General features: G+C 38.1%; 1 protein-coding gene across 1 annotated transcript in view; it reads left to right on the top strand.

The window, feature by feature from the left end:
• The first annotated feature begins 4,062 nt into the window (after positions 1–4,062).
• The window catches only part of LOC136866091 (platelet-derived growth factor receptor alpha), a 178,174-nt gene continuing 163,904 nt past the window's right edge, over positions 4,063–18,332 (top strand). The window contains exon 1 of the mRNA XM_067142754.2: positions 4,063–4,123. Coding sequence (XP_066998855.2) covers positions 4,105–4,123 — 19 coding nt within the window. The 5' untranslated portion in view covers positions 4,063–4,104. The remainder of the gene's footprint in view (positions 4,124–18,332) is intronic.

The raw sequence follows: 18,332 nt of genomic DNA, 5'->3' as shown, positions 1-18,332 counted from the left end.
GAGGTCGGATCCCTTGCTGAGTCCGAGGGAAAAATCGACCCTGGATGGTAAACCGATAAAGAAGAAGGAATGCAGTTCCATTCCCAATAAACTTCCACAGATTTCTTCAAAACGAAAGTTATTGACAAAAGATGATCAACCTATGCCAAAGGAGCACAGAACACAATTATATGTCACACCAATACAGATATGTCCTTTGGCAATGGTGGGATAGGAAAGGGCTTGGAGTGAGAAGGAAGCGACCGTGGTTTTAAATGACGTATAGCATGGTGTGGCAACGGAAAACCAGGGCTGCCGACACTGGGGTTCGAATCCACTATCTCCGGAATGTAAACTGATAGCTACGTGACGTAAACCATGCAGCTACTTGCTCGGCTGTCAGAGGAGCATAAATTATGTTCTAGGAAGTTGAGGCGAATTGAAAGGAAAGGGGCTGTTGTTAAGAATTTCCTGTATGTTAAGGAGAATGCTCACGAGCTTGGATGTGGTATACTGTTAATTCCCTAATTTAAATACCTGATTTTCCACATTAATGCTGTGAAGGTACTAAGTCATTGTCTATCTGTCTGGTCAACAGCCCAGAGGCTGGTTCGATCCTCAAATAGCACCACCAAAGGTTGTGGGGTTATAAGGAAACCCCAAAAACCAATGGCAGCACCAAAATGAGGCGTACTAAGCAAGATGAGGAGTGAGGTAGTTTGCCATTGCTTTCCTCACTGGGTCAGAAAGTACTATTGCAGCATGACTGACCCTGTGAGCAGCACCTTTCATAACACTCAGAAGCACTAGTCGTGCTCTGAATGTCATTACTCAGCACTACCCATACACCAGCAGCTTCCATATTCTCACAGCCATGATGTTGACTGGGACTTCGGTGGAAGCTGCACTTTACTCTGGCCTGTGCCAAGAGATGGATGCAAAAGTACTGTATCCATCAAGAAATGACAGCAGGCAGAACTAAGTCATTAGTGCTGAAATTATATGTGAAACTAAGATTAGATTACACTGTGAAATTTTGCAATGGAAGTTTTCAGTGATATAGAACAAAAAAAAAAGGTATTTAAAACTAGCAAATGTACCCATACTTCGCTACGGTATTCTACATTGTATTCGAACATCGAAGTAAATAATGTACATCCAGTAAATAAGATTGTTTTAAAATTGCATGTCTCTTTGCGGCATCCGAGAAACAGCATGGAGAGGTCCACATACGTTGTTTCCAATGTAAAGTGTTTGTTACGGATTTGTGATGATAACGGTAGGCTCACTTGTCTACTGCCACTCACAATCGAGTTGGGAAGTTTAAATTATAATTGCAGGCCCCATTGCCTACTGCGCGGTCACAATCAATTTGGAGGGTTTTCGTTACAATGGCAGGCCCCCTTTCCTGCTTCCAGACAGATTATAGTTGAGGAGTTTTTATTATAATGGCAGGCAACTTCCCTACTACCAGTCGAAATTGAGTTGTGCATTCATCATTATAATGATGGGCTCCTTTTTCTACTGCCAGCCAGTTTACTGCCAGTCACACCAAGTTGGTGAGTTTCCATCAAAATAGCAGGCCACTATGCCTGATGCCAGTCACATTTTAGATGGGTACATTTGTTAATAATGGCAGGAACCCTTGCCTATAGCCAAACACAATCAGGTAGGGGAGTTTTAAACAAAACTGCATGCTCCCTTGCCTTCTACAAGTCAAATCGAGAATTTAAAGGCATGATGAGAAAAAAGGCAATACGTTATTTCCCTGCTGGCAAGCAGTCAGAGACATTGCCATGGTAACCTGTAGGTTCGTTGTCGGTCTGTCGGTCACTCAATGTAGAGCATGATATCTGCAGAAAATAGTAACTTTCTCCGTCATTTGAAGAGTGAGGTAAATTATGAATATGTTGAAAGTTGTTTATAATGAAGAGACGTTTTACATACGGTCAACGGAGTTTACAGAAAATCAATAGTATAAGAGAAAATGCAGGAAAACCATTCTGGTAGTAAATGATATGCATATCAAAACCTTCCTCGGGATGAGTATACTCTCAATATGAAGTTTGGTTGAGATTTATCCAGCCGTTTCGCCGTGATGGTGGAACAAACAGACAGACAAACAGACACGAAAAATAAAAACCATCGATTCGGTCTTGAGTTGACTTAAAACGGATAAATATCTAAAAAATTGGCAAAACAAACGAAATTACAGACAGCGGACTCCCTACAACTTTATTTATATAGATTCAGTCATTTAGATTGCTGAGATCTTTGAATATTATTTGAATTGTTTTTTAGTTCATTAATATTTTTATGATTTATGTGTGATTTATGTGTGATTTATGTGAAATAACCAAATTCATTTCGAACATAGGATTTTTAAAATGGCTACTTAACTACAGTGGTGTGATCACATGTTCCTTCGAATATAAACTATTGTTGTTTACCTTCGGTATTATTACCACGCTGTAGCAATAAGTAGTCCAGTGTATCAACATGTTTTCTTAAAATTCACGATTATTATAGTTGTTGAGATGGTCATAGTTTATAATTTACGTGGGAAGATGCAATCAGCTGTTGGGTAGAGAACAGTACTAGTTTGCTGGCCCCTGCGAGCACTGGTGTCGTTCTGTGTGTCAATAAGATGCCATTTCCTCACTAAGGAGCTTCACAACTGTGTGTTTTAGACTGTGATATTAGTTTATTTATTATATAAAAATAGTAATTGAAATTTTGTCTTATGAAGTTAAGGAAGGAGGCGCAAAATTAATTGGGCTCAGAGGCGTTGTGGTAGTCAAATGCGGCCCTGCCATCAAGTAAAGGCATATTCCAGAATAATCCGAGTCAAGTTGCTAAACTATAGCAGCCTTGTGTAGATAGATTTATTGGTACATAAATGAACTCCTGAGGGATAAAATTCTGGCATCTTGAAATCCCCCAAAACCATAAAAGCAGATAGTGTGACTTATAAACCAGTATTGTTGTTGTTGTTGTCTCTGTGCAGATTCCTGAAAAAAAAAGGTCAATAAGAATAACCCCATAATGTACAGGACCGTAAGGAAAATTTCAGAGTGAAAATAGCAAGAATTATGGAAGCAGAACTTTTGCAAGTGAATTTGGTATCTTCTCTAACACAATTCAATCCCAGCTGAGTTTGGTGGTATTTGAAGGCGGTCAAATGCCGGCCCCGTGGTGTAGGGGTAGCATGCCTGCGTCTTACCCGGAGGTCTCGGGTTCGATTCCCGGCCAGGTCAGGGATTTTTACGTGGACCTGAGGGCTGGTTCGAGGTCCACTCAGCCTACGTGATTAGAACTGAAGATATCTGATGGTAAGATAGCGGCCCCGGTCTAGAAAGCCAAGAATAACGGCCGAGAGGATTCGTCATGCTGACCACACGACACCTCGTAATCTGCAGGCCTTCGGGCTGAGCAGTGGTCGCTTGGTAGGCCAAGGCCCTTCAAGGGCTGTAGTGCTATGGGGTTTGGGTTGAAGGCGATCAAATATGTCAGTTTTGTAATGGAAGATTCACCAGCACATAAATGAACTCCTGCAGGAAAAAATTGCCTCACCTTGGCATCTCCAAAAACCATAAAAGTAGGTTAGTTAGTGGGATGTAAAAATCAGTAACATTATTAGTTAGTACTCACTATGATATAAAATTAATATTATGTGCTTATTATTGATTAAAGTTGTGCAAGTAGAAGTCCAAGCACAACCTATCAAGCAATGGAACTGGTGACTGGCACGTGGCCTTATCAGGCACAAGCTGTGCTCATCTGTGGATTAGACCACACTGTACCACACTACAGAGTTTAATTCTATTAGTCACTGTCCACACTTGTGGGGTCGCAGGTGTGAACTCTGTCACCTTCCTGACACAACCCTATTTGGAGGGATATAAATATGACAGAAAATTTTCTTTCTCCATGTTAGGGAATAATTCTTGTTGAATGAACCATGTTTGATAAACTGTTAATGTAATATGAACTGTATTGTGCAGGAAATAGCTTGGCTGTGCCCAAACCGAGAATTGTCCTCAGCAGAAATGAACATGTTGCTGGTAAATCAATGAATCTGACTTGCCTTGTGGATGTTGAAATGTATGTTAAAGTGAATTTAACATGGAAAGTGCCACCTGGGGTAAGTGTTTTCAAGATATATTGAATGTATGTTTTTTCCTGTTAAATCAGTCAAAATAAATCTTGTGGAACCTGGCCTAATCAATTTGAGTGTGCCTTAAATATATTCATGATAAGAATTTCTTCTGATATTGTCTGATTTTCATCCATATCAATGAATATTTCAATCCAATTATCATCAGTAGTTGCATTTGGGGATGATGGGTTTGAATTCCACCATTTTCAGCCCTGAAGATGGTTTTCCTGTTTTCACACCAGGCAACTGCTGGGGCTGTTCCTTTATTAAGGCCACAGCAGCCTTTTTCCCTGTTCCAGCAGTCTCTTATCCCACCATTGCCATGAGAACAATATAATTATTAAATTAATGTTGTAATGGTCCACCTTTCAATACTATAATATGCAATATTCTAAATTACATTAATTAGGGACTAGTTTCGGCCTTAATGTAAAACATCTAATAACTAAACAAATGTACATGCACACAACTGACATAAAACAAATGAAACAAATATATACAAATTGACATTAAAAATTAGGATGAAATTATGAGTAAATTTGAAAATAACTAGGTTCTAAATTCTTGTATCTTGAGTGTGCTCATCATCGAGACTCTTTCATGTATTAATATTCACAGAACTGTTAGTTCTGCTGATCCCATCATCAACATTTACCAGTTCCCGTTTACAATTGAAATAGTAATGATTAGCAGTTCTTATACTGTGAGGTAAATAAAATGTATATAAATATTAAGAAGTGTAAATATATAAGACTAAGCAGAGCTAGACAACCACTCCAGAACCAACCTACTCTATGTGGAATCCAACCGCCGACTTCTAACTCCATCAAACTGCTTGGTATTCACATTAAGGATAATCTGAAATGGAATAAACACGTGGAAGAAGTGAGGTGTAAGGCATACAGAGTGCTAGGTTTTGTCCATAGATGTCTCTCGGGAGGAAGAAGTAAAGCCCTACAAATGGCTTGTATTTCACTGGTGCGGCCTCTACTACTATATGAATGATTAAATGGATTGCTTCCTGTACCATACACGTTCATCTTTTCTGATCTGTATTATAGTTGTAATTCTTGTTCTCACTATTACTTTGAGAAGCTATGATCTATCATCTGTGCCTAAATACTCATTATTACTTTCAATATGTCCATTATAATTCTTATTTATGACACATTGTTTAAAACATTTTCAATCAGACTCAGTTACTAGGTACAGCAGACTTAAAGGAATATGAACTTGCAAAGTATTCCTGCTCTTTCTGAGACTTGGAAAAAATGTACAGGTAATACAGGGCAAGGAAAGCCACATTCCTTAGCTGTTCATAGAATGTAATCAGTAGTGACAAATATACAAGTAAATCATAACAGCCCATGTTCAGAGGGTAACACTCATCATCAAATATGAAGTGATGTGGCGAGAATGGGCCAAGATTATTTCGTATTCTGATATTTCCTACATCATCCAAACTTATTCAACTGCATTCCATTCCAAGACATTTGATTGTGGCTTATTTATTTTCATCTTGTGCTCTTTGACCAAGTCTGTCTCTAATACCATTCAGCAATTTCTCCAGATCGTCTGCAGACTCAGGTAAAATAAAATTGGTAAACTTCAGAGTTTTTATTTCTACTCATTGAACTGTTTCCTTTTCAATATTATATGTTTTCTATTCTAATACTGTAAAGACAGAAAGTTTGTGAGTTTGTTTTATACGGAGGGTAATCTCAGGAACTACAGAACTTTATTCAGGATCTCTGGTGACAAGTTTGAAAGCCACTGGTTGTGTTGTTATCAACTTGAGCACATCAAAACTGGGAGTGATTATTCATGTCAGTTCTGAGAATATATGTGTACAGTTTTGTGACATTAGCTTCAATGATGCTGAAGCGGATTGACCCTTACTGGGAGGGCTACATAACAGCCCTTTCTGATGTTAAATATAGCTATTCTGCAATCCAAGGAATGTGCAAGATGCGTGATTTCTTGACATCAAAGAATGGGATCAGTGCTGTATTGAATAAAAAAGGCAAAGGCTGATTGAGCTTAATTCCAGAGGGGGAAAAGCAGGCAAATCCATGACCAGCCACCAGCAGTACACCAGAAGTGGTGAGGAAAGTGAAGGTCCTTGTCTCAGGTGGTAACCCTACCCCCCAAAGGACTCTCGCACGTAAGTTGGGAATGTTTGTTTCAACATTTAACACCATAATCAACAAGGACCTGCAATTAGAAAAGCAGCATAAGCATCGAGTTCACATTTCAGAACATCACACTAACGCTATCTGGCAAGCGACAGATGGAATAATGTGGTGACATTGCACGAAACATATGTATACCTCAGTGATTGTAACAAACCCTGCTCAATTTACTATCACCCTAGAGGCAAAAAGAATGATCAAATATTGTATAAAGAGTGCCAGGAAAGTTTTCTAAGGGGTTTCATGATCATCGCTGGATACTACTACAATGGTACGTTAAACATTCGCTGTGTTGCTAATAATGTGAACGTGAACTCTACATACTATCGGCAAGAAGTTTTAACACCCATTTACAACAAAGATATCCCAGCACTGTATGGGAGGGTGAAAAATCAGGTATGGTACATCTAGATAAAGCATCCAGCCACACCTCTCATTCAACTTGTCTGTTCTTAGAGAGATTGGAGACGGAAACTGGAATCAGTGTAATTCCTTTTACTGACATTCCAGAGCAGGCACATAATGGGTCACCCATGGACTTCTGTGCATTTAGCCTCCTAAAAAGGGCCTTAGAAAATAGACATCCATGCACAAGCAATAGTCTCTGGGAAGTCAGTCAGGAGGAGTGGGATAAGATAGACATGGTAGCTCTGCAAAAATTTCTGCTGCAGTGGAAATTAAGTTGTCGGGCTCTTGCCGATAGTATGTAGAGTTCATGTTCACATTATTGGCAACACAGCGAATGGTTAACGTACCATTGTAGCACAGCAGCGATGATCATGAAACCCCTTGGAAAATTTTCCTGGCACTCTTTATACAATGTTCGATAATTCTTTTTGTCTTTAGGGTGGTAGTAAATCGAGCAGGGTTAGTTACTATTGGTGTGCAGAAAATCCTAATGGTGTTTATGAAGTCCCTCATTATGATAGGAAGATTTGTGTTTGGTGTGCTGTTAGTGCAAGATGAATAATTGGCCTATTATTTTGAGACAACAGGAAATGCAAAGAGGTACCAAGATGACATTTTGACATCTTTCTTCATTCATTCATTTATTTAGCTTCCATAGATTGTACAATTACATATTTTGAAATATACCAACAGTATAGCAATTGTCAATTGATTTCTTAATACTAACAATAATATATGCACAATAATAAACATTTTGTAAAAGAAGAAAAAGGAAAAAACAACAACACCAAATACCTCAATGTTAGGACAGCACATCCCAATTTTTTAAAATAATAAATAATATTACTAATCAATATTTACAAGACAAAATAAAAATCTACGAGTGTGGTATTAACAATACATACATAATCAATGCGACATCAACATATTTCTAAGGCTATATACTAGATATTAAGAATGTTTATAAGTTTATAAGTAATAGCATCATTATCAGCACTTCATCATGTATTCTTCTGCACTATAGAAGCAGCTACTCAGCAGGAGATTTTTTTAGAGCTGTGGTAAATGAACTGAAGGGACTAATATCTTTAATATTTGGAAGCTTATTATATAATCTGATTCCAACAGAGACTACATGTCTCAAGGCAATGGTTTTACTCTTGAGCTCGATAAAAATATTGTTTCTTGTTCGCATCTGGTAATTGTGATTGTCAAAATTCTTTCTGAAGTGATCAATATTTTCTTTTTTTACGTGTAGAATGCATTGCATGATGTATATGCTTGGTACTGGGAGTATTCTTAGTCTCTTAAATAATGGTCTGCAATGATCTAACCTGTTACATCTCAATATACTTCTGATAGCTCATTTCTGTATTTGAAAAATAATATCAAGATTTGATTTGTAGCAGCCCCAGAGGCCAATAGCATATGCAATGACTGAATGAAAATATCCAAAATATGCTATTCTAACATATTCTTTACTACAACTATCAGACAAAATCCTTAAAGCAAAGCAAACAGAATTCAGAGACTTCCCTATTTTTTTAAATAATCAATCCCATCTTAATTTTTCATGTATATGGGCACCTAAAAATGTTGTGGTCAATGTATTTTCAATTGTATTTGCATTTAATATAAAGTTGTATTATTTTGCAGTTTTGTCATGGTAGTTAAATGCCTTGAACTCCATGTATTGGGTCATTTTGAGGTTTAGTGTTAATTTGTTTTTCCTGAACCATGACTCTAACCTAGACAGGACTGCATTTGCTGCAATTTCTATAGACATAGGGTCAGGATTATTAATAATTATGTTTGTATACAGAACTGGAGTTTCTACTTGACTATTGTGAGGATCATTCACATAGATCAAGAAAAGACCAGGCCCCAAAATACTACCCTGCGGAATACCTAAGTCTATGTTTTTCACCTGAGAGTGATATGTCTCATTATGCCCTTTACTGTTACAATGTGTAATTTCAACAAACTGGGATCATTTATCCAGCTATGATCTAAACCATTCATTAACAATTGCTCTAACCCCAGTCTGATATAATTTGTGCAACAATATTTTATGATCAACTTTTTGACTCTTTGACTTGAAATCCATATACCATTCGTGATCCATGGCTTTTTTTGAAGTATCATTAATTACTGCAAGTTTTTTGAAAAATGTAATTCAAACTGTGTTAAAAAAAATGTTTTAAAATGTTCTATACTTTTGGTCAAAGCTATGACCAAATGTTATTGGAGCCCAGGTCTGAAGTTTAAGACTTTCAATGAAATTGTCACATGCAGCTGCAGAGAAAACAAATGAGTTAATTGTGCTTGCTTCATTTTGGTTGAATGCTTGTTAATATTCTCAATTTCTTGTTGCAAAATTTGAGGATGATGATCTGATAATCCCAGATTTATTTCGATTCTTCCATTTTTAGAACAATGGAAATTAATACAAATGTTGTCTATCATTGTAAATGAGGTGGCAGTTACCCAGGTGGGTGTAAATATGAAGTGTTTTAGATTACAGCTTTGAAGAAGATGCAGTAGTTATGATGTTGACGGAATGTTTTCTTCAGCGAAATCTCTATTAAAATTACCACAAAGTATTAGTTCTGCACTGCTATTCCTACCAAAAATGTTCTGAAGGACTTGATCTAATTTTCCAAAGAAAATCTTAAAATCAGCATACAGTGAATGGTACACAGTTAACAAAATTAGTCTTTTACCATAGGGAAGCTTAAATTCCACTAAAGTTAGTTCAAATTCTAATTCAGAATTATGCACTTCAAGATCATACATACATACATACATACATACATACATACTGCCGCATTTTTACCGGGCTGCTCAGCCGGAGAGCGAGAGTCTCAGACGTAGACCGTTCGCTTTCAGGCTATGCAAAAATGTTTAAGGGCAGGGATAGCTTAAGGACTAGCGACAAATGAAAGGAACACTAAAAATAGATTTTAGCATTTATTACAACTAGCACTCTCCACAAATAGATTAAATTTTTACAAAATCTTGGTATTTTCTGATTATTTTCTTCTCCGCTAGTTTTCATTAATCAGGATTTTCTTCCTCAATAACTGCAGATATGCGACTCTGCAAATACATAGACAGAAATTAGCCTACATTTAACTTGGTGAAATAATCAACGTGGTTTTGAGAACACCTTTCTCTAATAAAAATTTTTAAATTAATTTAAAATTGAAATAATTTCTTCTGTAACTCATTTGTGACTAATAATTGAATTATCACTTTCTCTCTTTAAGGGAAATATTAAATAAAAATTCCACTGATGAATTTATCCTCAAATTATCTTTCACAGATTTTAAATTTATCAACTGAAATATTTCTACAATTATTCTTTTAAAATTCTCCTCAATAATTGCATAAATTGACACCGCATCAAATCTCAATATTATTCATTGACTCAGAATTAATAGTTTTGCAAGGTTTACAATAATCCTTCTGTGATTCATATCCACGGACATGGCCCTTGCTTATTCATTTTTTCTAAAGACATAAGATCCTATTCTACCTTATTTTGCCATAAAATTTACTAAAGGTTCACATTTGAATAAATCATGACCACAACAAAATGACATTAAATCGACCCAAAATACGCGCGCAGCGGAAAGAAGATCGCGACAAATGTCGACAAGAAAAATATCACAATCCACAAAACATTACTACAACACACACCACACTCACACTAGGATCCACGGCGATATTAAAAAAATATTTATAACGAATACTAGTCCTTGATTTTTATTTTTAAATTTAAGTCAAAATCGTGGAAAATTTTCTGATGACGGTATCGGCTAAAATTATCATTGCGACAGATCGGAAGGTGATGATGTCAGGATTATCACTTTAATAATGAAATTAAGTTCACAACGATGTCCAAGGGAATATTAGTGATAGATGAAAATGAAAACCTACAACCTGTTTTTCCAGTCATTGACCGGGTCAGGGATGGAATGAATGAAGCAGATATAGGCTATTAGTACGATGGGGTCGCCACTCCCAAAGTGATTTATTAATGACTGATAGATGCTATGAAATGAGAATGGAGAGTGTTGCTGGAATGAAAGATAACAGGGAAAACCGGAGTACCCGGAGAAAAACCTGTCCCGCCTCTGCTTTGTCCAGCACAAATCTCACATGGAGTGACCGGGATTTGAACCACAGTATCCAGCGGTGAGAGGCCGACGCGCTGCCGTCTGAGCCACAGAGGCTCCTAGTAATAGATATCATCCAAAAAAATATCCTACGAAAATGCCATAACGCAGGTCAAGATTAAACATACACGCTTACGGTCCATGAGTTGCGACACTATTATTATTCTCCTAATATTATGGCTCTCAGTTAATATGCACTTCATCCGAAGAAATTATGTTTAACAACATACTCTCTTCAGACTAGACTCAATTAATGGATTCACAAAACAATCACCTAATAATAGATCCATTTCCAAGTCCAAAATTATATCACAATGCAGTAAACGTAATGAATGATCCGTCAAGATACAGCCATGTTCCAGGCTCACATTTACCTAATATGAGCACATATTAATCTCATACAAGAACAAATAACATTTACACTCATGACCTTATTTATATTTTTAACCCGTAATAAGGTGGAATTATTATTATTATTATTATTATTATTATTATTATTATTATTATTATTATTATTATTATTATTATTATTATTATTAACTGTACGTGGTCACATCCGTGTGGATTACAGTACGATAAAGTTACAGATGACTCTAACACATCTTAAATCCATCAAAAGATCGCAATATCACTGAGGGAAAATCTAACGTAATGAAATGTGCCGATATTCTGTCCCATCTGACTTCAATTAAATTATAATATCATTTTAAATCAAATCTAGATTATCGGAGAGGTCAAATTGATTTTAATATTCCTATTATGCTGGATTGGGACATTCAGAGTACATCTCGAAGACATCCACTCCAACTAACTAATAGAATCCAATACATAGTCATACAACAACACTAACTACCTTGCACCACAGAAAGAAGGAATGAAAAGTCTAACTACTGAAATACTACGAAAAATTACTGCAAATGAATAAGAAAAGACAATGTTTACAATAAGTTTACAAAGATTGATAGATAATAAAATGATCATGTGGTACTCAAGTGAATGTTGAAACTGGATTTTTGGCAGATGATCAGGACATGGGTTGAATCACCCACCATCAGACTACGTCCCCTTCCATGTCTGAAGATGCCTCACATGCTTAGAAATTCATTGAAGCAGCGAGGACAGACAAGGAATAGCAATGGACTACAGCTTGCTGGTGTGTGGACATCTTGAAATATTCTCGAACTCCAGGTGGTCTTCCTCTTCTGTTTTTCCAGTAAAATAAGCTGAAACTAACAAAAAAGCCTTAAAATGTGTCCAATACACACACACGATGATTAATATTTTGGGTGGAATACGTATCTTTTCAATAATCCTCCATAATTTGTAGACTGATTTTATAATAATTCTGAACTGCCAAATGCTCAGTATTCAGGGAGGTTTGCAAAATAAAATTCCCCAGCAAAGTCAAAATACAGCTGTCAGAAGAAGCAGCCAGAATAAGAATGAAGAGTTCCTTCGGAAATATCACTATATCATTGTCTTGAGACAGAGGTGTGTCGTCTTAATCGATCTTGATTGGTTGATCGCTTGCGGTCTGGCAGGTGTTATACTTTTATTGGCTGATACAGTTAGACGTACAGCGGCCTTGAGTTTATCGATCGCCCAGATTGATTCTCCCCTCATGTCACGTGGTACGCAACTGACTGAAGACACATGAAAAAAAATTCCCAGCTCTCTCCTTTTGCTTGCTCGACCGGGAAAATCCACCTCCAAGTAGCTCGCTCCTCGATGACACGGAAATGATGAAATTCCCGTCCTGGCTGTTGAAATACTGTCTTAGCTCACTGACAATAACATAATATTCTTTCTGAATAAAATATAGCAAAATTTGAAGGGCACAATACATACATACATACATACATACTATACCCTACAGGGCATAAATAGCAATGCATAATCGAACTTACCTGTTACTAGATAAATGCACCAGCCTAACTGCAGTTGGCAGACAGTCGTTTATTGGGTTCTTGTGACGAGAGTATGGGTTAGGAAACTTATTCTACTATCCTCAATTATGAAATGAGGAACTCAGTAGCATTTAAATATATTTAATTTTACAAAGCATAAGTTTGTGTTATTAACCAGTTTTTCGATACAATAGATAGCACACATAGTGCAGGAACAAAAAATTACCATAAAGGTTTACATCTATACCTTCCAAAGACAACGTGAAATAGCGTGATGTCTCGCCGTGGAGAAGTAGATCAGTGAACCCAAAAAAAAAAAAAAAAAGAATGTGTCCCCTACATGGAACCGCATCAATAAACCTACAAATAAAAATACATGATGCTAGGATCAGCCTTGTCTTGCAGAAATAAAGCCATTGAAAAGGGTCCCCACATGTATTGGGGAGTACATACACAAATAGCAAGTTCGAATCTACTACTACAGGCATATCTCTCCCTATCCCACATAGATATAGATATATATCTATATATATATATATATATATATATATATATACGGATGCGAACACAGGTTTATTAAACAGTCATTATATTTACAAGATATACTAATTCAACTGATTCCTTAGTGTCAGGTTCATACGCAAGACACCTCTATTGACAAGTGAAGGAAAACAAAAGAAAGAATCACGGTCACACACATGTCTTCGCCTGAAAAAAAAAGAAAGAATTCCTCATAACCTTGCCTTTTAAAGATGGTTGCAACCCTCCGCTGTGCAGGGCTGGGGCAATAACCTGCTAGTCTCGCTAGTGAAACCTCCCCACTACAAAAAAATAAAAACACAGCCGGCTGTGTTGTCCTGGCCTAATTTCCAAGCGCTCATAGCTCCTTCACCAAAAGGGCTTTTATCTTCCTCTACTCATGACAAACCAATAGCCACATAATGAGTGGGGAATCACATCACATTCTATATATCCAACACAAGTAAAAGACCGCCCTGGGCCTCATTTTTAACATATAAAGTACTTTGCCCTGTTATACACATAAAACATCATTGTCATTCCATATGAAGTGTTCCTGGTAACCCCCCAAGTCTAGGGTTCAAGCCCTTACTTGGCAGAGTAGAACGGGGTCGCAGATGTTCATGACACAGCCTCCGGTCTAGTCTCGTTTCACCCACAGTCGATTAAATAAATGCAAGTGTTTAAAATAAAACCTTAAATTCAGGCGAGCATGCATGCGCTACATTACGCAGATCAGACAACCCTTCCCAATAAAGAAAAATGGAACACTATCCTAAGTAACCCATGGTTACAAGCAAATTTTATCCGATGCCAAACGTTAAGGAATACTGACTTAAGCTCATAAACAAGCTCCCGTAATACTATGCACACTACATCCTATCAAATAAGCTAACCTAATCCTTGCTTCCTACAATAAGAATATGTATGCCTTACACTAACATATAAAAAAACATCTCAATAACTGGCCTGATGGGCCATAATCACGTCCCTTACTGTATTTACAAATTTAATCACTGTACTTCTGCGTAACAACCCCCCCTCTGATCCTAACACATGCATATAAATTTTGGGTCACTTATCTATCATCTCGGAGACCTCTTCCTCTCCTTCTGGGTTGAATCGCCTGCTTAAGCAATCATGGTAGTAGTATGGTCCTGGGTCGATCCTCTAGGTCCAGTCTCCACGTATAACTCTTTCAGGATGTCGTCTTCTGGTAGAATGGGTCGTTCAAGATGCTGTCTTCTTGAAGTTATGGTCGGAGGCTCTCGTATCACATGTCTCTTGAACACGGCACCAGTCTTCACTCTAGTATCAGAAATCAAGAACTGAATCATTCGAGGCACTCGTTATTATTTCATACCCTATTGTTCCAGACTCATATGCCTAGGGTGAACAATGCCGAATGTTTAGTTTATTATTAGCACCTTTTCTGCACTTCACAAACTTCCCCTTATCGCTTCATAATGAAGCCTATAGATACGGCATTCTTTACCAATTATTAGGCACTAGCGACCTCACTGCAAAGCGTCTAAATGTTACCCTACACTTGAATTACCTCCAGTATATACGGTATTCCTCACCATCAATTAATTAGGCACTCATGACCTCACTGCAAAGCGTCTAAATGTTACCCTACCGGGCGAGTTGGCCGTGCGCGTGGAGGCACGCGGCTGTGAGCTTGCATCCGGGAGATAGTAGGTTCGAATCCCACTATCGGCAACCCTGAAGATGGTTTTCCGTGGTTTCCCATTTTCACACCAGGCAAATGCTGGGGCTGTACCTTAATTAAGGCCATGGCCGCTTCCTTCCAACTCCTAGACCTTTCCTACCCCATCATCGCCATAAGACCTATCTGTGTCGGTGCGACGTAAAGCCCCTAGCAAAAAAAAGTAATTGTTACCCTACACTTGAATTACCTCCGGTATATACAGTATTCCTCACCATCAGTTAATTAGGCAATCATGACCTCACTGCAAAGCGTCTAAATATTAGGATATGCTGGAATTACCACCGGAAAGTTTATAAATTACCGATTCACGGAAACAAAGTTAGCGCAACAGCACTCGTTATTCACAGTCTTTGTCCTAAACAAAGGTTTCTGGCGTAAAGACACGTGACACGCACAGACAGCAGTCTTATCGTCGAATGAATCCCCTCCTTCCACATCTCTCAGCTCTTATAGGAGACAGGAACCCACGCGACGCCCTGGGAAGCCCCGGGAAACAACTTAAGTTTGGTATGCGGCCTCCAAATATTTTCTCACGGTGGTCGGCTTACTACGGGGTTATTAATATAATTATTTGTTAACAGCATTAGACGTATCATTGGCTTTGTAAAATTCTGGAGATAATTTCCATCCTTTTATCATCCTGGAAAACCTTCAGATAGAGGAGATATCACTCAATTCCCGTGATGTGGTGCACATGACTACTCCCGCTAAAAAAATTTGTTAGGACGGTATGCTTCTCCCCCAAGCAAATTCTTATCTCTTTTTCTCCCTTCCACATATTCTGTCTCACTCATGCATCGCCTAGGGAAATCACCTTCTGGGTTCCCGTGTTCTATATGGCATCACACCCTTCCAGTTGGCGTCATGTTGCGCAATATTGTTTCTGAGTTAAATATCATTTGTTAATGACTGGACAGAATGATACATTTAATCAGCATACAGTGAATGGTACACGGTTAACAAAATTACTGTTTTACCATAGGGAAGCTAAAGTTAGTTCAAATTCTAATTCAGAATTATGCACTTCAAGATCATACATACATACATACATACATACATACATACATACATACATACATACATACATACATACATACATACATACATACATACATACATACATACATACATTATCATTAAAGACTGTTATGCCTTTGAGCATTCAGTCTGCAAGCCTCTGCGAATTTACTAAACGTTGCCACAATCCTCTATTTGCAACTAGTGCTGTGGTCTCATTTAGTTCTATATCTCTTATCTTCAAATCGTTAGAAACTGAGCCTAACCATCGTCGTCTTGGTCTCCCTCTACTTCTCTTACCCTCCATAACAGAGTCCATTATTCTCCTACATAACCTATCCTCCTCCATTTGCCTCACATGACCCTACCACCGTAGCCGGCTTATGCCTACAGCTTCATCCATCGAGTGCATTCCTAAATTAGCCTTTATCTCCTCATTCCAAGTAACCACCTGCCTTTGTTTCCACCTGTTTGTACCAGCAATCATTCTCGCTACTTTCATGTCTGTTACTTCTAACTTATGAATAAGATATCCTGAATCCACCCACCTTTCACTCCCATAAAGCAAAGTTGGTCTGAAAACAGACCGATGTAAAGATAGTTTTGTCTGGGAGCTGACTCCCTTCTTACAGAATACTGTTGATCGCCTCCAAGTCATCATTTAATTCTGGACCCACATTCTGGATTGAAATGTTATTGGGTCCAGAATCTAACACATGTTTCTCGGACTAGGTAATTCTAGGGCAGTCTTTTCCTGATATTTACTTGTAATGATGTTACTTATTAACTTGCTTACATATTGCTTCCCCAGTCTACTCGAGTGCATGCCATGCCTCGTATGAGAAGTTTGGTTTAATTTACTGATATCTAATAGTGTAACATTTTTGAAATGTGTCCTTGACAGCTTTATTCACAATTGACCAGTCAGTTAAATCATGTATATGGGGCACATTTGTCACTATCACATTTATACGGGTCAGCTTGCGTAGAGTCCTTTTCAGAATACTTGTGGCCTGATGGCCTTCATTTCTCGCTACATCGTTGGTTCCACCAACAATAACTATGACATCGTTTGATGAGAGTTTATCAACATGCCTCAAGAGGGGTTTCACGACTTCCGAAAGGGGGTCACCTGGTTGAATAAAACCTGTCACTTCACTGTCTGCTCGCATTTCTGCTAGATTTGTTGAAAGGCCTCGACCATGACTATCACCAAACAGTTTCACTTTCTTCTCCTTCCTTACTTTCTTAGTCACGTTATCAGCGTGAATTTGGTGTTTTTTTGTCAGATAACTCGCGTCTTGGCAGAAAGAAGTGCTTCCTTGCTCTTCCCAAACTTCACGTAAAACGCTGAATCTGTTCATTACTGTAGGATGATTTCTAGATGAATTAGGCCTTGTTAGCAACACTTTCCTTTGCCGCAACATAACCTCCTTCCACAATGTGCCAACACCATCACAATTTTTCCATTTTTCCATCAGTTAATGGAAGAAGAAAAATCATGTGGTGATTTCAACAAGATTCAGCTCCTACTCATACAGCAGAAGACCCCCTTCTTACAATCTCAGAATTGTTTACAGACAGAGTGATCAGTGCTGGTCTATTTCCCCCTCTTTCTCCAAATCTAACAGTGAAAGAAAAAGTGTATCGAACAAATCCTCACACATTGGAGGAACTGAAGGAAAACATTACAAACGAAATAACAAACATTACAGTAGCAGAACTCACGTCAACCAGAATGTGGTCACCAGCCTGTATATTCAAGGAAGGATGACACTTCCAGCATTTTTTATAAGGTAAGATTTCACATAAGATCGTACACATGCTTAAAGCAGGATGGCTGCGCAGTTGAGGCAGCTGCTGTAGAGTACAGTACAAACACCGTATGTTCAGTATTAGTTTATATGAGAGACCGTGGGCTGTCTAATCCGTTAGAAGTATGTACTTGTTCTGGAAAAGGGATTCCATGGCTACGGCCTTGGATACGTTAATTAATGTAGAGACTGAGGTGAGAGATGACTTTTTTTTTTTTTTTTGCTAGTTGCTTTACGTCGCACCGACACAGATAGGTCTTATGGCGACGATGGGACAGGGAAGGGCTAGGAGTGGGAAGGTGGGAAGGAAGCGGCCATGGCCTTAATTAAGGTACAGCCCCAGCATTTGCCTGGTGTGAAAATGGGAAACCACGGAAAACCATTTTCAGGGCTGCCGACAGTGGGGTTCGAACCTAATCTCCCG

Source organism: Anabrus simplex, chromosome 3, assembly GCF_040414725.1.
Source record: "Anabrus simplex isolate iqAnaSimp1 chromosome 3, ASM4041472v1, whole genome shotgun sequence".
NCBI lineage: Eukaryota > Metazoa > Arthropoda > Insecta > Orthoptera > Tettigoniidae > Anabrus > Anabrus simplex.
Note: the sequence above shows the minus strand (reverse complement) of the source record. Positions and strands in the feature narration are given on the sequence as shown.